This window comes from Rhinichthys klamathensis, unplaced genomic scaffold, assembly GCF_029890125.1.
Source record: "Rhinichthys klamathensis goyatoka isolate OS25496 unplaced genomic scaffold, OSU_Roscu_1.1 h1tg000109l_1, whole genome shotgun sequence".
Classification (NCBI taxonomy): domain Eukaryota; kingdom Metazoa; phylum Chordata; class Actinopteri; order Cypriniformes; family Leuciscidae; genus Rhinichthys; species Rhinichthys klamathensis.
In genome coordinates, this window is record NW_026606647.1 from 1,756,388 (window position 1) to 1,778,257 (window position 21,870).

General features: G+C 37.3%; 1 protein-coding gene across 17 annotated transcripts in view; it reads right to left on the minus strand.

Annotated features, from left to right (window-relative positions):
* Nucleotides 1-710: 710 nt before the first annotated feature.
* The window catches only part of cadpsb (Ca2+-dependent activator protein for secretion b), a 100,234-nt gene continuing 79,074 nt past the window's right edge, over nt 711-21,870 (minus strand). For 4 of the 17 annotated variants that reach the window (XM_056253763.1, XM_056253771.1, XM_056253765.1 and 1 more), the window contains 14 exons: nt 20,363-20,431; nt 17,231-17,337; nt 16,700-16,729; nt 11,670-11,826; nt 11,386-11,527; nt 10,220-10,381; nt 8,069-8,224; nt 7,787-7,934; nt 7,237-7,311; nt 7,057-7,140; nt 6,835-6,867; nt 6,620-6,727; nt 3,001-3,105; nt 711-1,309 (listed from right to left, as the gene is read on the minus strand). In XM_056253763.1, coding sequence (XP_056109738.1) covers nt 1,133-1,309; nt 3,001-3,105; nt 6,620-6,727; nt 6,835-6,867; nt 7,057-7,140; nt 7,237-7,311; nt 7,787-7,934; nt 8,069-8,224; nt 10,220-10,381; nt 11,386-11,527; nt 11,670-11,826; nt 16,700-16,729; nt 17,231-17,337; nt 20,363-20,431 — 1,553 coding nt within the window. In that variant the 3' untranslated portion in view covers nt 711-1,132. Of the gene's footprint in view, nt 1,310-3,000; nt 3,106-6,619; nt 6,728-6,834; nt 6,868-7,056; nt 7,141-7,236; nt 7,312-7,786; nt 7,935-8,068; nt 8,225-10,219; nt 10,382-11,385; nt 11,528-11,669; nt 11,827-16,699; nt 16,730-17,230; nt 17,338-19,491; nt 19,525-20,362; nt 20,432-21,870 lie in introns of all 17 variants that reach the window. The other 13 variants (XM_056253779.1, XM_056253777.1, XM_056253781.1 and 10 more) reach the window with 7 other exon arrangements.

Consider the following 21,870-nt stretch of genomic DNA (forward strand, 5'->3'; position numbering starts at 1 on the left):
TGGCTTTGATAAGGCAAACGCAAGAATGAATCCACCAGCTAATTGACACAGAAAAACAAAACAAAAAAAGCTTTTGGAGAAGGTGGATCCCACAGGCATGCAGCAATGGCTCAGAATGCAATGTACAGCATTGTATATACAAAAATAATAGTGAGACCCCAAAAAATGGCACATAGCAATTTCAACAGATCTACATAAATAGAATGGCTTTAATTGGACATACAAACTTAAATAGAGAGAGAGAGAGAGAGAGAGAGAGAGAGATAGAGAGATAGATAGATAGAGAGGAAGATCCTCTGTAAAAGTGAAACTAAACCAAAAATATAGCCATTTTTGTTGTCATTTCTGACATCTAATTAAAAGACGTCTCCATGAGATATCAAATGGAGGTATGACAATATTGCCTTTCTAGAATACCAATTCATTTTCATTTTAAGATGCCTGTGAGACAATGGCTAGTTGGATATTTGCAACATAGGGCCACAGAGCCTCGACACAAACAAGGAAAAAAGTACAATGGAAGTGAGCAGACACAGAAGACATTTACAGTTAACAGTTTTGAACGTAAATACAGTGGTTCATTTTTAGTTTCGAAGCAGTTGGCATCCACTTTAAAAACAGACAAGACAAAGAAAAGGGTCCATACACTCATCTCCACAACAATGTACCATTAATGTATGTAAGAGTACGTCAAAGAAGCGCCATATATGTTATCGCATTGGACAGGGACACACCTAATAATCTCACTCGACATTATCAAACAAATGGTACTCCATATTGCTTAGGAACACATAGAAACAAATTCCTCAAATAAATGAGTTGGAAAAACTGGTGCTAGTTGTTCTTTATTATGATATGACACAGCTAAAATTGCCAATCATGGTCTTTGCAACATTCTTTTTACTCTTAAGTACAATTATTTGATTTTTATTGTTTTTTGTTATAGCTTCGTTTGTGGGCAATTCGAGCTGATGGGGGGAAATCCTAGAGTGGCTAACTGGGTAATCAGAGTTGTTACATGCATCTTACGTTATCAGGCTAAGTTTAAAGTGTTGGGGTAGGGTAGGGTTGGGTTGGATTGGATAGATGGGTCAGGTTCAGGGTGGTGGGTGGCACCGGATGGCTCGATGCTCTAATCGTCGTCCTCGTCTTCCTCATCGCTGTCCTTCATCGAGATGCCCTGCATGCCCCCCTCCCTGACAGAGGCAGTGGCTTCCTCCAGGGTCAGCCGGTTCCGTACCGTATCGTACGACTTGCTGTTCAGTGTAGAGTCAAGAACGCCTTGCAGCCTAAAATCTCGGTATTTTTTCTATAAGAATGAGAGATATCAGCCGGCTTTGTACCTTCTTAAGCACTGTATTTTTTTGTTTCAGTACATACTTTCAGACTTATTTGCCCCTGAATGGTAAATAATACCCATTTGTCAAACAAGACCAGAAAAAATAGCAAGACTAGGGATGCAAGATATAAAAATTCTAGACAATACCAATAAATAGATGATATTAAAACTCTATATTATTTTTTCTAAATTAATTCATTTAAAATGTGAATTTAGGAAGCACAACATTATAATGAACAGTATGAAAAATGGATTTGCATTGTTACTGAATTACTATAAAGCTTAACTTTAAGTCAGTGTTAGACGTCAGCAAAGGTAATCTAAAAATAGAGGAAATGAGCATGCATAATTTGATATTTAATAGCGAATATTGAATAGACCTACATTTAAAATTCAGCCAATATGGTACAAATATTGTGTCTAAATTAATTTCAAATCAATCATTTTAAATGCTGCCAGTGAATTTAGGAAGCACATACAGTGGTGTGAATAAGTTATTACCCCCATGCTAAAGTTGCCTAAAAGAGGAATAAAAAATCATCTTTTGGAAATTGATCTTAATGCCTTAATTAGAAAAATGAGGAAAAATCCAACCTTTAAGGACACCAATTTTCTTTGTGTATGAATAATGTATCATAAATAAATAAATGTTCTTCCTTAAAATACAGGGTGCATAAGTCAGGCCCCCCCCCTATGTTAAATTCCCATAGAGTCAGGCAGATTTTTATTTTTAAAGGCCAGTTATTTCATGGATCCAGGATAATATGCATCCTGATAAAGTTCCCTTGGCCTTTGGAATTAAAATAGACCCACATCATCACATTCCCTTCACCATACCTAGAGATTGGCATGGGGTACTTTCCATAAGATCATCTTTCAATGCAAATCAAACCAGCTATTAGGCTAACTGAAATAACACCATGCCAATCTCTAGGTATGGTGAAGGGAATGTGATGATGTGGGATATTTTAATTCCAAAGGCCAAGGGAACTTTATCAGGATGCATATTATCCTGGATCCATGAAATAACTGGCCTTTAAAAATAAAAATCTGCCTGACTCTATGGGAATTTAACATAGGGGGGGCCTGACTTATGCACCTTGTATTTTAAGGAAGAACATTTATTTATTTATGATACATTATTCATACACAAAGAAAATTGGTGTCCTTAAAGGTTGGATTTTTCCTCATTTTTCTAATTAAGGCATTAAGATCAATTTCCAAAAGATGATTTTTTATTCCTCTTTTTAGGCAACTTTAGCATGGGGGTAATAACTTATTCACACCACTGTATAGGAAGTAGTACTAGGGAAGCACAATAATATAATGTACAGTAGGAAAAAAAATGGATGTTAGTGTTGAGATTTGCCGTGTTGAGTTAAAGCTTAACTTTAGAGAGATGGCAGCAATGGTAATCTAAATGTAAAAACAGGGGAAATGAGCATGCATAATTTAATATCTAATACAATATAGCGAATATCCAGTAGACCTAAATTTAAAAAACACGGCCAATAAACGATATGGGACCAATATTGCGCATCCCTAAGCAAGACCCGAATCACAGATTGAAATCTAGAACTAGACGATGTGGTTTTACCTTGACTATCATATCACTCCAGCTTCAGAGCATAAACACTTCCATGTAAGTTTGAAAAAAATACCTTTACAACCCTGATGAGGATTTTGAGTTGATAGACATGAAGCTGTTGTTCCATGCGCTCAGTCAGCCAGGTCGCCAGCAGATTCATAGTGGCTGTATACCATTGCTGCAAAGCACAAAAACACAGCATTCTCCAGCAAAACACAGACAGACAAACAAACGCATGCAAAAGACCAGCATGTGTAAGACGTACAGTAACAGCCACACAGGCAGACATAAGTAATCTTACACAACACGAACCGACGCACACCATTCATACACACACACATCTGATACCAACATTTACAAGATCACAGCCTCACTTAGAACCAAGGTTAGTCAGACAATTTGAAATTAATTTCAAAAGACAGCAGTACGACCATCTGAAAAAATAAATCATGCATTAGAAAACTGCATAATTAATAATAAAACAATTACTTAATCTGCCCTACGTTTACAGCTTAGCCCATAACCTAAGGTTCAAACAACTTCAACAAATCTGGTAATCTAACATATGATTTGAATAAGGCTTTTGTTTAAGCTTAAGTCTTTAGATTTTAAAAGCCAAACGAGAATGCCCCTTTCACCATTAACCATACTTAATGTTATAAAATAGCACTCGTGTATGAATAACTGTAAATTAAAAAGTTTTAAAAAATCACCCAAGAACCCAAAAGCAACTCCCCAAGATTAATGCAAAAACAAAATTAATGCAATCACAATCAGAATTCTCAGAAACAAACAAAAAAAAAAAGAAAAAAAAAAGTGATAATACGGCACTTGCAGGCAAAAGTGTTGTACTGTTATCTTAAACCATATTTATCTTTACGTAAATCTCTAAATCTGAGAACCATGCTTATTCAGAATGACCTAAATGCTTTGTAGTTCAAAGAGAACAGCACATGTGTGGTTCAATGAATGATGTAAACTATCATCTCGAAGAGGAACTGCTGTTTCCTACTGTATGTGAACAGGTCAATCTGGGAGTTTTGAAGTGGGCTATTATCAGTTCTCAAGAGGTACAATAGCCTTTCCTGTTAAACTGAAGGCTTGCCAATTCATTTTTTAATTTTATACGCATCATACAAATGATTGCTTGATATACGACTGGATTAAATCAGATTTCTTGTTGTATTAGGGTCATTCGATGGTTTGATTTCTGTTTTGGCCTGTCCTCTTCAAAGAGGTGACTGGTCGGAGCGTGCATTGCATGCAGAGAGTGCAGGTGAGTGTACAGAGCTGAGAGCTGTGTGTGTGTTTGTGCATGAGGTGGGATTTTTAGGAGGTGGGTCATGCTAGAAGATGTACACAGGAAGATTATTTGATTAGAACTCATGCCACTCGACAGAATGTGATCAAACATCAGGACATTTAGAGATAAGTTCCACTTTGTCCTAGAAGGAATGCAGAATGAGTCAGGATGCTATCTTAGGGTTAGGATAACGTGAGTACAAAGTGTTTAGAGAGGGAGAATGTAATGAAAATGATATAACAGACATACAGAAAATAGTTGCATGCAGCCAAAATCTGTAAAACAAGTTGCATATTACAAAAAAACTAAACAAAAAAATGCCATGGTTCCCCATTCAAACCATGATACCGAGAGAGAGATATTCAGCTTGTAAGATAGAGGGTTGTAGATCCCATTGATGCTCTAGTCCCAAGATATTTTTCCCAAACAAGCCATTCAATTTGAAGTATCATTCATGTCCATGCACTGAAAACCGAAAAAAAATTTAGTGTAGGATTTACATTGAAACGTTTCACTCAGAAATTGCTAATTTCACAAATAATTACAAAGAAACGGCAAGTAACACACTGAATTAAACATGTCATTTTGAAGTAGATAGACTTAAAATAGTATTTTCTTGTAAAACAATCTGTAAAATTTATTTTCACTATGTATTACAAATTATGTTGACATACGCTTTAAAATCGAACCCTTTGGGTGAGAGTGGTTTAAAAAAAAAAAAAGTAAGTTTGATAGTTGAATTAGCAATTAACAGTGACTAATCAATCCTGGTAATTGTTTTTGACGTACAGCCCTCAGCTGAATATGCCTTTTGACAACTGACCTCATAAGACCACACTGAACCTTACGAAGTTCCACAGTTTCAGTCTGTTTTAACGCAAATGTCCAAGCAAGAATTCGAACTGGAATGACTCAGGGAATCATTACCTTTATATCTTCTATTCTGTTCTTGCCTTTAAAATGTACAGTATCAATTGTTACTACATGGCAGCTACCATTCTAGATTTTACTATTTTAATAATTGCTTATGATTTCATGCCTCTAAGCCTTTCACTGATGATGACTAGTTGGGCAGAATTCTTAAGAAGACGTTTTAACAGGGCCAGACTGAAAGTATAGAGCAAAAACATGCCAGATTCATTGTGGGTCTTTGAGGTTGGATGTTAGCTGCATTATTGCAAACTTAGTGTGGAGAAGAAAAAAACAATGCACATAACAAGCACTAAATTTTAAATAAAAAGGCAGATCCAACAGGCATGCATAAGATGTGTGTCACAAATGCTTCAAACACAAGCAAGTAAAGCTGCAAAACGTTACGCAATACTCTTCCTAACAGTCAAACAGACACGCACACACACACATACACACTTTTTTCCCCACAATATTCTGATACACACATCTCATTAGAATATGGTATGATACACAACTAAATGTTCAGATGCACATTTATACTGGAAACAAAAACAGAAAACGAAATAATAATAATAATAAAAACGCTGACAAACCCCTCACACACACTCACTTATCCAAAACAACCACTGGTCCACACATCTGTTACATTTCTTATTAAAATATATAAACACACATGTATGCCATTGTGTAACGAAGACACATGTTCACAAAATCACAAAGGATTATTTTTCTAAATTGAACAGTGCTCTCTTATACCCTTCGACAGTTTATATTTAAAATTAGGGCATTGATTTAGCTGCATATTAAAATTTGCTGAGAAAACTCGCCAAATAAAGTTAACGCAATTAGGAATTGTTTTTTTTGGAGTTGCAAAAAACATGAAACAATATTATAAGCTTGAATTGCTTTGGTTTGAAAATCCCTTATTGCCGTATAAGTACAATTATCATTATATTACATATTTTTACTAATAAAAAAATTGTATATCCAAAAAATAAATGAATATGAATATGCCGTCTTATTTCTCTAAGCTGTTTTTGTGTCAGCGATGTTGCTAGTATTAAAAAATAAATGTAAAAAATAGTGTGTAATGTCACATTTTTGGTTTTAAATACATTTCACACTTTTGAGAGCACTGTCTTATAAATAATCCACTTGGTGACACTTTGCCTCTTAAACAAGAAACTGCTGTGAGCATAAAGTCCAACGAACGTTAGCTAAGACAACACCAGAGCACAAAGGTCCAATGCATTTTGGCTAATGAAACACCAGAGCACAGAGAGCTGGAACAGGAAGTCACAGCAATGAGACATTAGGGAGCTGACTGAAAGCTTCAGGTCATGATTGGCCTTATGTGTCTGGATGTTAGGTGTCCAGGCTCGGCACTCAAAATGTGACTTATCCCTCATATGCCCCATTGTTTTGCCACATTTTGGATGGGCCCTCCTTTGTTAGGCGGCTACGGCATCTTACTTACATCAAATAATCTCTCTATATACACCTCCTCATTGACCTTATCTCTCAGAATGTCCTGAGAGTGACGGACAAAGGTCACATAGCCATCCGCAACGTCCATCCCTGGTTTCTGTAGAAGGGGGAAGAAAAGAGAAAAAGTTAGTTTTGCATAAAATGGATTTGAAAAAAAGGAGAAATATCAGTGAGTGTACAGTATGTTGAATTTTTAATACTCACAGGGACTTCCACATATTTTGATGCGGCTTTCACCTGAAATGAATAAAAAGTTCCTTCAAGGTACAATAAGAATTTTGTGCTCCTCTTAAATAAGTTTAACACCTAAAGACATTTTCAGTATATACAGTAAAGCTCAGTACCACTGTCATATTGAAATACAGAAATAGATAAACAACAATTACTTGTCCAAGAATTGTACTGGAATATAAAAGAGATTCTTACTGTGAAGGAGAGGAAGGAGGAGAAGAGGGTTCCCTCATCATACCTGGAGATCTTGGCAAGTACGCTCTCCAGAATGACCACAAACTGTTCAGGTGGCACAAAACCAATAACTCATTGACCAAACAATTCAACTAGACTTATAACAATCCAGTAATGTCAGCCATTTTCTCAAAAACGTACCTTTGCCACCAAAAGAGAAATCATCTCTTTTACACTCTCTTCAATAAGCTCGTCGATTTGAGAGTGGTACTGTTTCTAAAAGGTGAAGACAGGTTTAAATACTCAGACAAGCGTATACAGTGCATATATAAAGACAGCTGTGGCCAGTGTTCACTGCACAGCTGTTTGCTTAAATTCAGATTTATCATAAAGATGCAGGTGCCTATGACCAAATTCATGCTTGTATGTCACTAAATATACTGGTTTACACATTGAAACATGCAGCCTTGCAAAATAAATACTAACTAATGAGGTTGACCAAACATGAAAATTGTAATTAATGGAGACCAAAATATGTATATAATATGATTTCACTCACAGTTTCTTTTTTTTTAAATATATATTATACAAAACTCTTTTGGAAAAGACACACTTCCAATTCTATGAAAGTACTCTCATAAACAACTGCATCAAGTTTCTGGCATTCCTGAGGATGATGTGATATGTGAAAGTACCAACATAGATCAAGCTTTTGTCAATCACAACAATCAGAAAAAGTTCTGCCATTTACCTCCTGGCCCATTTCCATGGCACACAGTTTTGCAGACTGATCCTTGGCGTCCACCATCACATTGAACATGGTGCATAAGGACAGTGGGATGCGAAAGTCTGTGGAACGGCTGCTTTTGGTCAGCTTCGATTCAAACGCTCCCTTGGTGCTGTTGACCAGCAAAGTGTGTGAAATAGATGAGTCATCTTGCATTAAATGTCATTCATTTTTAACAGACGTTTCAAATCTTCATGTGTACCATCAATCATTTTGAGTCTGTTTAGTTACGAGACACTATTTTACCGTTTAACGCTTGTCTCAATCATGTCACTAGACATGAGCTTCATACGGTTATCCAGGTGTTTGGCAAACTCTTCTTCCGGCCAATGTAGGTCCCTGATGAAGGTCTGTAGGGCATCCAACTTCCAGAACAAATCTTCTGATGTTCCCGAGCCATTACTGCCAGGTATAGTAAGATATTAGATGTCAAGAGCTCAAGATATTCAGGTATTAAACAAGATGCAGAGTATCTAAGATCGCTTTATTTTAGCCATACACCAACTGGCAGTCCTAAAGTTTGACCCTCAGAAATGGAATGAGTACTTTATAGGGAATGTGATTGCACAATCAGTGCATGGCAAAATAAAAGATTGGTGTGTTTACAAAACACATCAATAAACTTGCATTTTTGCGTGGTTATTAAACCTTGTAGGACTGGCCTAAATTCATGCATAGTTTGCTCTGTCAACTTGCTCTAAAGGACAGGGGTCTGGGAATGTCATGGTGAGAGAAGGCTTGCAAAGGTATAGTTGCAAACTAACAGACGTTAAGCAAGATGGTGCTTTAAGATGAAGCCAATGCTCTTAATGACATGTTGGTTACCTTGTAGGAGAATCAATCCTCCTTGGAGTTAATGTTAAAGACGTCTCAATATATACACAATATAATTCTTAAAGAGTTTAACCTCAAAATGGAAATTCCCTCGTGTCATTCCAAATTAATGTATTCCTTGGAACACAAAAGATGATATTTTGAAGAATATTTTTGTCTATATATTGAAAGTCAATGGGGTCCAAAATATTGAGTTTCATTGTATTACATTCTGTGCTTCACAGAAGGAAATTAAAGTCAGATTTGGAATGACATAGAGTGAGTAAATGATTTTTTAACTTTTGGGCGAACAAATAATTAAAGTAGGTAAAGGCTCTCTCTCACCACCCATGCCCACCAAGACTATAGGAGGTCCCAAGATCAAAACACACCATGCAGTCGACTCTGAGGACGCTGCCATCCTGAGTAGACAGATGTGTCGTAAGGGCCAGGTTAGAGTAAAAACATTAGAGTGAATCATGCTGCTATCTTGGAATTGGTTAGGTTCAAGAAATGTAGAGTATGAACTGAGCTTGAAATTTTAAAGTATGATTCAGTGATCAACTGTAAATGTGATGGCGTTCTAGTGTATTTGTTGAAAAAGAAGCCCACTCTGATGTTTAAACTCTTTGGGTGTTAGTTTCTACTGCCTTGGATGCCAGCTACACTGAAGTAACCTCTACTTCAGAGCATCAGCTACCAACGCAGTGACAGAGCTACGACCAGGCAGGGAGTTCTACCAACCCACACCCACTGGTACCTTCCACATAAAAAAAACCCAATGTCTCTTACTGTTTTAGAACACCTCTCTGCCTCGCTATTCTCAAGGAACATTTTTTCTTACCATTGACATGATTCTACCAGTACTTCTGAATAAGTAATCAACGAAGCCTAATGTCCCACTTTTAGAAATCACTTGCTAAAGAGAACAAAACAGTAGCTAAATATTGACTACAATGGCATTGGTCAGAAATAGGGAATGAAAAATCTCAGAACTTTTTCCAAATAACTGAATACTGAGAGGAGAAATGAGAGGGATGAGTAAACTTAAAGACCCCATGATATCAAAAAGAGCTTTATTCCATTATGAGTTGTTTACTTATGGTTTTAGTCGAAAATTAATGATTGTCAGTCAGTGTGTCTTAGCTTTAAAGCCATCTATACTACTTGATATATCATATGGATTGTATAGAATTGTATTTGAATAAAAAACTATTGGCTTGACTGTAGGTTTGGGTTGCAATCCAGATCTCAACACCACAGTTTAACCTCAATGGCATGCACATTGAGGGAAATGAAGAGCTTTTCAGTTCTCATTTCAAATAACAAAATCACATGAGCCTGTCTGGAACCCTTTGCAGGCTACTTGACATGAGAATGATTCTAGAGGCAAGTCATCTTGACTTGTAGCTATCTTGTATAGCCATAATCCGAATGTTATTTAACTATTGACAAATGTAGCAAATATCTTGCAACGCAATAATGCTTAACTGCAGATAAGTTAACTAAAGCCACTCAAAACATTTTAATGCCAAGAAGACTTTTGAATGCATCAGATCTCAGGTAAATGCATTGAATACACACTCAGAGTCATAAATAGCAGCCATCCAGGACGGAGTGGAAAAGCTAGGCATTTGTGGAAGGTTAACAGATAGTCCTGCTACTGGCACGGGAAGATTTGGTACTTTGGGAATTTGAAGGTTCACATTTGGTAGATTCACATTGGGCAGATTACTTGTTAAACTCCTGCAGAAACAGACAAAAAAAAGAAACAAAAAAATCCATAACAGTGGCAGTGTGGAATGCTGCAAATAATGCAATGTAAGACATACAATACAAAAAAAATAGAAACTGAGAAATGGAAAAGACCATCTTTACACATAAAGAGCAGACACATAAAACTGGTCATTAAATGTAAGGAGAGAATCTACGGCACATTTAAACAGAAGACCTGAGTAGAAAGAAACTTGTGGTCAATAATATAGACAAAACAGCACACTTGTATAAAAAGGAAGTAAAAGCAGAATTTTTCCACAGCAAGAACAAACAGCAGCTTGAAAGATTAGAGGACGGTGATCGGGTTTTACACATAAAAACAGACAGCAAACAAATGAAGAAAACCATACTGACATATTTCTCAAGGGGCATCAACTTAATTGACAGAAGAGTATTGTGTTAGGCTGGGAATATTTGAGTAGGTTGTATCTTTTCTAAAGATAGCAGGTCATCTAAACATTGTTATCTGTTCGTTGGGATCTGGTTCAAAATTATTCAAATGAACATGCAAACCAAAATCAAGCATGACAGAACAATTGATTAGGAGATAAAAAGCATTTTGTTTAAAGCGCACAATATGAGGGTTAGTTCACACAAAAAAAAAAGATGGAAACCGGCAAGACACTGACTGAAGACTGATAGATTGTGGACTTGGTGAACTTCCTCTGATGTTTGGCAGCTTTCTCATGTAACGCAGGGTTAAGGTCACTCTACTTAGTTAACAATTATAATGGTTCCAATGGCGTAAACAAACTGGTTTTAGATTTTACCTGAGAAAATCTAACTGGATACTAAAGGGTTTCATTCAATTAACTGCATAGATTTTTCAGAGAACAATATCCATCAAAGGATGAGGATATGCCTGCACCTGCTATCTCATGTATATTTGATTTTTACATTTTTTCGGTGATGGTTTTGTCCTAAAAGGCCCTGGCTCCCGGTCACCGCACATTGTTGAGAAAGTGGTGTCTTACTTTACAGGCTCCCATGACTCCCGCTCAAAACCCCTGTGAATGGACTGAGCGATGGAGGACTCCATAAGATCCACATATCGCACCACAAGAGGTGCGTACAGGTCCTGCAGATGTTTGTGAAACTTTCCATTACACAGGTGATCTGTAAAAACAGGAAAAAATACCAGGTTGTGACAATTTTGAGAGCAACATACCCAACTTTTACATTATAATAGCTATTTTATCCAGAGTTATAACACTTTTACTTTCAGAACTCTTAACCAAGTGATGGAAGAAGTGCTTACAGTCAGTACGGAGGAAGTCATTTAGAAGTTGAAAGAGCGGGAAACTGTCCCAGCTCTCAGGAGACTGGATCTCAAGAGCCGCATCCATTTCAACAGCGTAGAGCGACAGGAAGTTCTCAGCGTGCTCCACCATCAGGTCTGACCACCATGCAAAGGCCTTGATAGTCCAGTAAAGGAAGAAAGAATGGAGAAAGAAGGAGAAAGTTAGAAATTGCAAGTATATAACGTAATCTTAGGCAAGAAAAAGATTGTAAACTGGTTAAGGGTCCACCATATGATATTTCACACGTTCACTTTGTAAATCTATTTGTAAAGTAAATGGCCCTTCATTTGAGCCATAAGGTTGAAGTAGGAGTTTTGGTCTGAGGGGTTCATGTTTTGCTTTATTGTTTGAGGTCATAATGTTTATTAAATAGATAAGGCATTCAAGTAACCAGTTTACAAGGCTAAAGGGTTAAAGGGGTGGTTCAGAATTTTGGACATCGGGCCTCATTTCCAAGTTAGCCTTAGTGCCATTAAAAACAGTTTTACCCACTCCACAGTACACCAAAAGCAAATAAATTATAATAACGCCAGACTATCGATGTAAATGTCTGTTGAGAGAATAATGTTAGAAAACAAACTACCCTTTCATCGCATTGCAATTTGTTATACTTTGTTCCCTGTATTTATGCCGCGTTCCAGGCAACCTGTAACCCGTGTTTTTCCAACCTTATACCCGTGAAAGTGCACTGGAACGGCAGTCAAACCCGTGACTTCCCACCCGTGAACTCGTACTAGATCGATGTACTCCCAGTTACGAGCTCTGACGTCACATAGCCCGCAAAACCATACAAAACAACAATGGCAGCCCCTACGGATGCAGTGTTTCTGCAGGCGGTACACGGTGAGAATACACTTTAGGACAATATAACGTTGCAGTCAAATTAACAATAATATAATAATAATGATAATAATACACACACGATTATGAATTACAATGTTATGTTTCTGAAACAATAAGTATGTCGTGAAAGTGTATTGCCGCATGGAAATGTTAAGGTGACGTAAACCTGAACTTGACAGCATTGATCATGCTTATGCGCTCAGGTAGTTTGGCGTGACTGGCCTGGAACGCTACAAAATCATGAGTCGTGGTTTGAGGTCGTGATTTACGTGCCTGGAACGCAGCATTATTAGCACAGTCTACAGCAGCGGCGGAGTGATATTAAGTTACCTAGGCAACCGAGAGAGGTAGTGAGAGAGAGGTAGAGAGAGCTACAGGTAGTCACGACCATAGATATCATATAATAAAGGCTAGATGTCTTACGGCGGAGTCACTTCCGGCATCACCGTTCGGCCATCTTGTCACAGGCAGGCTCTGATGTAAGGTGAGTGATCAGCATGAACACAAATCCTCTTATCTCGCTGAAATCTTGACGGATTTACAAACGGTTTGGTTTCTTACAAACGTTATTAACATGGCTATAATTCTGAATGCTTGAACATATATGTTATAATTATTCATATGTATGCAGTGTCATAACTACATCTCTGACGTTTATAACAAACCAAAGCGTTTGAAAATCGGTAGAAAATTGAGCAAGTTATGGTTATTTAAAAGTACATGCACCATTAAAACACAATGTTACGAGTGAGCGAGCTGCCTGTGACAAGATGGCCGCCACGTGCGGATGTCGACCTCCATTGGCCAGCAGCGCGGATGAGACATCTAGCCTTTATTATATGATATCTATGGTCCCGACCATGGTCCCGACTGTAGTGCACTTCTGTTCTGTGTTTACTTTTCGGCGCAGTACTACTAACTGGAGCAAAGTAAAATTCCGCCACTGCTGAGAAACTAGTTCCTGTAAATGTATTGTGATCATTGAGATGCAAGATTACTTTGATTTTTAACATTATTCTCTTAACAGACATTTACATCAATAGTCTGGCGTTATAATTTATTTGCTTTTGGTGTAATGTGAAGTGGGTAAAACTGTTTTTAAATGGCAGGCTAGCAGTTACCGTTGACTCGCGCTAGCCTAGCACCGGCTTACTATGCAACTAGAACGACTGGATGAATTTTTTTTAAAACTGTCTCCACTGATAAATAAGACCAGATAACACTAAGGCTAACTTGGAAATGAGGCCCGATGTCCAAAATTCTGAACCACCCCTTTAAGGTAAAAAGTTAAGCATTATGGACTTTAAAACTGGACTTACATTAAACCATTTATAAATTTGCAACACAGAAAATTCTACTACATAGCTTTCAAAACAAAGTCTAAATATTGTGAAAAACATTTCACCATAAGAAATATATGAATCTTCTATATAAAATTGCATATCTCAAGAATTATGAGGCCCTCTAAAGTAACCATGTTAATCAAAATAAAAGTAATTAAACTAAAACTCTGTTAATAAGAGGGCCTACCATTCAAATCTAAAAAATGACGATACACCTTAAATCTTGTGTTGCAAATGTTTGTATATTTGTGACCTGAGGTCATTCCATTTTTCCTATATCAGGTCAATTCCTAGTGGAGTCAAGATGCCAGAGTACGTGTAGTTCTCATGCAAGTGAGGTAGAAATTCCTGCATGCTTTTGCCCTCCAAATGGAAGATGTAGTTCAACCGTTCACATCACTGCATCCCTACCGTCGGGATGGGGATGTGTCTTGCGATCATGCAACATTGCCGTCCCTGATACGCCAAAGACTGCAAGCAGCAGGCTTCTTTACTTGGCAAAGCATATGGTTTGATGAATATTTCTTCTTTAATTTCTTAAAGTGACCATAAATTTTGGGCCTGTAGTGGGGTATTGAGCAGGAGTTTCTTAGATCAATCAAGCTTACTTGCAGTCTTGGCATAAAACCCTTTTCTTCTAATTAAAACAACCGACCAGTGATAAACCCATTCAGGGATCTGATCAGAGGCTTAATCATTCCCTTTGGTTGCATGCTACCTCCTTTTTTACCCCTCTAAACCCACAGCTTCAAAGAGCCCTGAAACTTTTCCCCCACACAAATCCGCTCTGCTACAAAGGGATAGCAAGCTCTAAGACCAGACTTACCATAGCACTTACCTGCATGCTTCATATTTAACTCTTGAAAAAGCTACTTGGTTCATAATGTTAGCACTTAATATAGCAATTGCTAGTGTAGCAGGGCAATGCATATGGCTGAGCTTAACCAGACAGACAAGTAAAGTGTGGTAAAGAGCGATAAGAGACACCAAATCCAAGCAACCCATGAATCCTTCCCCAAGGCCCTTCTTGCTAATCTGGGAGCGCTGGATAGGTGTTACATTAACATACTGATTGAATGCAAAAACTTTACTGTAAATTAAAATCAGCAAGAGTGGTCCTGGGAAGAGGGCTATGTTATGACATTGATTTGGTCATTTCGAGGGATTGTTAAGTCCAAGTTAGAGGTCTTCACGGGGATCCACTTCAATCAGATAACACGACTTCCGACAGGGGACCAGAGCAGGTTCGGGTCCAAAACTTTGACGAGTGCCTGGGACATGGGTCACATCAGATAGTAGTAGCCGAAATAAATGTGCTTTTTCAGAATGGACCCAAGATGACCTGCGTTTGTTTAAAAAATGGCCAACTTTCCATTATTTATTTCATGCGTTTATCAATATATTATTTAAAACAAATATATATATATATATATATATCAATATGTGTTATATATACTGTATATAACAATGTAACTAACGTAAATAAATCAGATAATTAATGTTTATCTACAAATAAGGTCGGAAGATGGTAATACTTTTAAATCTACACCTGCTGTGGTGTTTCATATTTGTCGTCTCTGATTAAAACCTGTGTCAAGCCAGGTAGAAAAAGTAACCACTTGCCACTGGCATGATGGGCTGCAGGCACGTGTAGACGTTTCTGCCTGGTAACAGAGGAAAATTGTCTAAAATAGGTATGGTCGGACTCAAATTTTATAGGGTCTGTTTCCGGCGAGTTTTTCTTTTCTTTTTTATTAATTTATGCACGTCGGGTTCAGGAAAGAATTGATTCAGGTTGGGTAGGACCTGAGAAGACCTCTAGTTCAAGTACACTAGCAGAAGGGAACACGTCTTTTTGGGAAAGGTTAAGGTGGTACATAGTGTTGCGGGTGCGTAAATATGTAAGCATATTCCCCTGGAAGCAAAGGAATCATTGAGCATTGACCTTGCCAATGGGGGACGCAAGCCTTTCAAGAAGTTTGAAGGGAGACTTGACAGGCACAATGCTGAGGAATTAAGACAAACCCATGTCGGACGCGGCAATACATTCCCTCACGTTGTGAGGAATGGGACATTACAGGGGAAGGGAACTCTTCATAGCTCATGCACAAGCCAGTAAGGGGCTTTTTTCATTGCATTCAATTTAGCCACATACCTCTTTTCCCTGCAACAACACCATGGAGTGAATGGTGAGGAAAAACATGAACATGTAGAGAGTGATGTATGTGCAAAGTGTTGATTATAAACAATTTTCTTCCAAAACTTTTGGACAAAAAGTCACAATTGCGAGATTTGTGAGTTATAAACTCGCAATAATGAGAAGCAAAGTCGCAATGGTGAGATTTAAAGTCACAATTGGGGGATATTTTTACTCTAAGGTTGAAATGGCCTTCAAATAGTTATATAGTATGATGCCACCAGTTGGGCAGCAACGAAGTTCTAGCATTGTAGTTTCACACATGTTAACAGAATGATTTACAGATGGTTCTATCATAATGTCTTGAAGATAAAGTGCTTAAACTTAAATATTTTGCTCATTTGTGCATTTTGATCAGTGCGTGTGTGTGTGTCTGTGTGTGTGTGTGTGTGGGGGGGGGGGGGGGGGTGTATTTCATTTCCCAGAAATCAAAGAGACCAAAGCTAAACACTTTATGTCAATTCCATCATGTTCTTTAAGCATCGTCTTGCCCCATCCACCCAGACATAACAGAAAAGCCCTTAACTGCGTGAATCGACATGCTTGAGGGAAAAGGTACACTATGTGATGACAACTTAAGAAAAAAAGAAACATGATACTGTACCGACTGGTCTCCTGTACTTGTGACCGCAGCCTGTTAAGCATATTCAGAAAGATACAGTAAATCTATAAATCTCAGGAAGACCATGGATTACCTAATACTTCAAATTGCATCTCGGAATAATGCCAAAAATGCATTTGTTCTTAGAGTAGTAACTGTTGAACCAGGCCAATTATTATAATTACAGCTGCAACCTGTACTTGGCTCACTATTTATAATGCATCTTCAGTTTTCTTTAGATTTTCTTTTTCACAGGCATTCTAAAGGAATCTGTCTAACATTTAGAACACAGAAACAATCTGTATTCTGAGGCTTTCTTTAGAGTATAGATCCAGGGAAAGTGGTTTAGAGACCTGGATCTCACGGGAGAGTGAACTCTTGTTGCTTCACTAATTTACACTAATGCAAACTGCACAGCTGCCTTTTTTGTTATAAGAGAGGAGCCACTGGTACTTTAAATCAACCTTATTTTGTACTAGATAAAGAAAAAAAGAGAGTGAACGTAAGGGAAAGAGAGAGCGAGTCCAGACTCACCTCTGCGTGGTGGTCCTGGTTCTGATGTAGAACCTCAATGACTAACTCCGCTAGGCGGATGGCATGCTCCAGTTTTTTAGCAGGCGTAGCTAGGTTAGCTACATTCTCTGGAGCAGAATGGTGGGGAGAAGAGGGATGGTTAATATTACAGTTGTTGATTAATATATTTATTCTATGAATCTGTGATGTCATGAGCACTACAATGCAGTCTAAAGAAGCTAAAGTCATAAATACCTAACTGAGCATGCAGAAATGACAACACTGTTGATGACACTCATAACACTTCAAGAAAAGATGCCTAACTGATGTCAGAGACACTAGAATGCTCCTGTAAATCGGGTATTTGTAATCTTTGAGGCAAAAAAGCTTGCAACTAAATTGGGGTTCAAAAGTCTTGAGACAACAAGGGGTTCTATTTTTCCTTTTTCTGATTTAAATTGTATTTCGTCTTCACAAATATTATCAACAATCATTTAAATGAAAAAAAAAATCAACATAAAATGTCTTATTATTTATCTTTTGCATCTTCAATGGAGCAAAAACATTTGACCCTTAGATTTGTACAAAATTGGTCAATGTCACTCACAAATTTCAGAATCTTGCAGAAGAAATGCAAAATCATTACTATACCTTATTTATTTCACGCCATAACATTTCCTAAAGCCTAAAACTTTAATTCCGGATTTTCATTCAAAATATTGAATGTGGACACAGATGTTTAGACCCCACTGTACGCTATATACATTTAATCTTTAAACTGTATTTTTAATTTATCTCAGTATATTACTATTAATTAGGACTTCTCATTTAAGGCCAACACATGAGAGAAAGAGTAGACCAGATTCTCAGACATATGCAACACTTTGATGAAATGAGGACATCAGGACACACAATAGTGTTTCTGATTTTAACATAATAATCAACTTTTGTCTGAACAAGATGAAATGAATAAGACAGAAAACCAAAAAAGAAAAAGAAAAAAAAAAGCTAAAGAAATAAAGTAAAATACCGACCAACTCAGCAATGCTGAGTTCTCCACTGAAGGAGAAAAAAAATCTTTCATTTATTGACCGAAATGCTACTTCAGACATGAAGGACATTACTTATTTATCATTTCGTCTGACTCTTTAATCTTGGTGTCTAGAGTGTGAAATGTTCACTTTTATGCCAATGATTTATTGGTCTGTTAAATTTGTGGGTTATTAATGGAGTTGCGGGGCACTGTACTGAAATTTACTACACTCTGAACCATTAATATCTGATAGAAGCTCATTCTAACTCTTCCTAAGGCCATGATGTCATCAACACAACATGATAAAGTAATGACAATGGATCTAATGATAATCTATGATTACCATTATCCAAATTTCATACTTTATCCATTTTCAATGTGTCCAAAATGTCAAATTTCTAAAACCAGGACTGGGAATTAAAGAAGCGAAATATCTCTTAAATGGATGGTGATTTAGAAAAGTAGTTCTCAACTGGTGGGTTTTGACTCTAAAACAGTTTGCAACAAAGCTAAATGCAACAAACTGGCATTCCATTTTGTTGCTGATGTCAAATGTAGTGCGTAAAATCAAACTTTGAGGAAATTCATCTGTCAGTGGTAGAAAAATTAGACAAAGCATTTGGCATAGTTTCAACCTAACAAAAAATAAAATAAATAAATACAGTATTATTAAGTTTGGAGTAATATTAATAAAATTCTATTTTTGTTTTACTTTTACATGAAAAACATTTTGATATGGTGTAGGTTTAGCACTTGGTGCCCAATGAAACATCTAAGTTCTGAAGCAAAATTAGTTGAGAACCATTTATTTAGAAAATCCATTGATGTCAAGATTCAGATATACTTCAATTATCTTATTCCCAGTGCTTTAGAGAGAAACATTTGCAAATCATTCTCCACTCACATCATTTTAACACATTGAAAAAACTGCCACTGAAACATTTGTGAAAGATAGAATTACTTCTTGTAAGTCTGCATAATGAAACACCATTAGGCAGACTGCGTAGTGCTCAGAGGCTCCGTTTCTATTTTTCAAAAGGCATAATATAACACAAAATAAGTTTTTACCCAAATTTTGTGCATATATTGATAGAAGCATACTATCTTCACAAAAAATTGCACAAGAGTGGACCTTGTGTCATGGTGAATACAGGACTTTCAGACTAAAAAAGGTTCTCTGTAATTGTGTCATGTGCATGTGCCAGGATGTGTTGAAGGGGACAGGGGATGACGTCAAACATAGCTTCACCTGGATCCTTCTGATCCTTTAGAGTTTTCTCAACTTGAGAGAGAGGGAGAGAGGGAGAGAGAGAGAGAGAGAGAGAGAGAAAGAAAGAAAAAGAGAGTCAGAGCAACATAAGGAGAGGGAGAAATAAGGGAGAGAGAGAAGGGAGAACTGGAGGGAAAAAGAATTATTCCTCAAGGTGGCATGTTTTAGCCCAAAGTCACTGCAGCATCCCTGGTCATTTCACTCTTGGTTGCTCTCCAAAGAATTAGTATATATTTGATATAGAATAATACAAATAATAAAAAGGCAAATAAACACACATGTAGATATTTACCTGGAACGACAAGAACAAAAACACATGGCACAGTAGCAACTGAAGGACATACTGAACAAAGAGACAATAGCCATTGTTCGGTTGCATGACAAATTGCACACAGCTGTAGTAATCACGAACAAGACAAACTTGTGATGTTGGAACACGTAAGTTATAGCTCGTACACGTGTACTAACTCCTGCTCTCCCGGTAGCTCAGTCACCTGTTGATGTGTCTGGAACCCCCCAGTGAAACCACCTACCACACCACAGTAACGATATACACTCAGACAAAGTAAAATAGCGAGCAAAGTAAAAATGCATTCAAGTCACAAACAGGAGCTTCAACCAAAAATGAACACGAGGAAGCAGAACGGATGCATCAGTCATGTCGTATTACAAACAGATGGAACATCTCTGCCAAAGAAATTGGAATCGCAACATTACGTATCGTTCTCTACTCAGTGTCTGTCATCTGTATGAAAATGGCAAAACAGAAAAGTTCAGAGAAGGATGCGAGATGGAGGGTTGATTTGATGGAAGAGAGGTAAAGAATGAGGGGTGAGGAGTTGTTACTCACGGATGGTTAAATCCATAACTTGTGTTGCCAAGGAGTAGACAGGATGATCATACATTTCCCTCTTTTTTCCTGAAGAAAAAGAGGATTCCGGCATGCAAGAGTTTGGGGTCAGAGGAAAGGGGGTGAAGGGTCGCTTATGGTGAAGGGATGTCTTGTGTTAAGGGAAGTTCTCATTAGGAAAGAATAAAATCTGTTTTTGGAAAACGTTGGATAATACAACATGATTTGATGGTTAAAACCCTTAAACCACAATCACCCTCGAATTCTCACTTAGAGACACTAAAAATTAAGAATAAAGTAGACGTGGAAAACTACTGTTCAAAAGGTTTTTTTTTTTTTTAAATTAATACTTTTATTTAGCAAGGATGCTTTAAATAGATCGAAGGTGACAGTAAAGACTTTTATTTTGTTTCAAAAAATTAGATTTCAAATAAATGCTCTTCTGAATCTCCACAAGAGTGTTAAGCACCACATCTGTTTTTAACATTGATAATGATAAGAAATGTTTCTTGAGCAACAAATCAGCATATTAGAATGATTTCTGAAGGATCATGTGACACTGAAGACATACATGTCGTAAAATAAATGCAGCATTGACGAGCATAAGAGACTTCTTTCAAAAGTATTTAAAAATCTTACCGACCGCAAAATCTTTTGAACAGTAGTGTATTGGTCACCTAAATGAAAACTCTGTCACTTGAAACAATTTTCTTTCTTCCACGGATTTCAAAATTGGACTGATTTTAGACTTCTTTTCAGCCACTTTAGTTGTATGGAAAAGGGCAGCAGACAGTGAGCGAAATATCTCCTATGTGTTCCACTAAAGAAAAGAAAATCATGTGCATTTCAATTGACACAAGGGTAAATATAATTGATAAAAATTGTTAAAAGTTATAGGCTACTTAAAGAAACTGTGTCACTTTATTTAATCAGGGAACAAGCAGTCAAGGCTCATTAGAGAGGCACAATATTGTAAACTGATACTGTGTTCTAAAAGACTTTCAGCCATATGTGGCATTTGTATCAATGGTTTGTCACCTTGTTAAAAAAGCGCGACAGAACCAAAAATTTGAGCATTCATTCAGAACGATGATTTAAAAATATCTTCAAACATCTAAATACAAACATCCTCCTCAAAACCAGCTCTCAATGCCTACTACTTCTCTACAAACAGAAACCCATCGCTATTGCCCATCTTTTGCTTATTTTTAATCCTCTTTCACACTTGCTGCCCAGCCTGGCATTGTTTCATGTGGATGCTTCCCTCATCATCTCATTGCTATTTCCCTCAACCTATTTTCCTCTAATGGACTCTTCCACCCTTCAACTGCTCCTTCCCACATAATTAATTTATTTCACCGCAAGATTATTCCCCATTCCTGCATTCCTTTCTGTTCACAGACTCATTTTCCTTTTTCCTCCTCTGTAACCATTTATCTACCCTGATGTCGTTTATCATCCTGATCTCAGCCATAATAATAGAAAAGAGAATGTGTGGAGAGCATCTG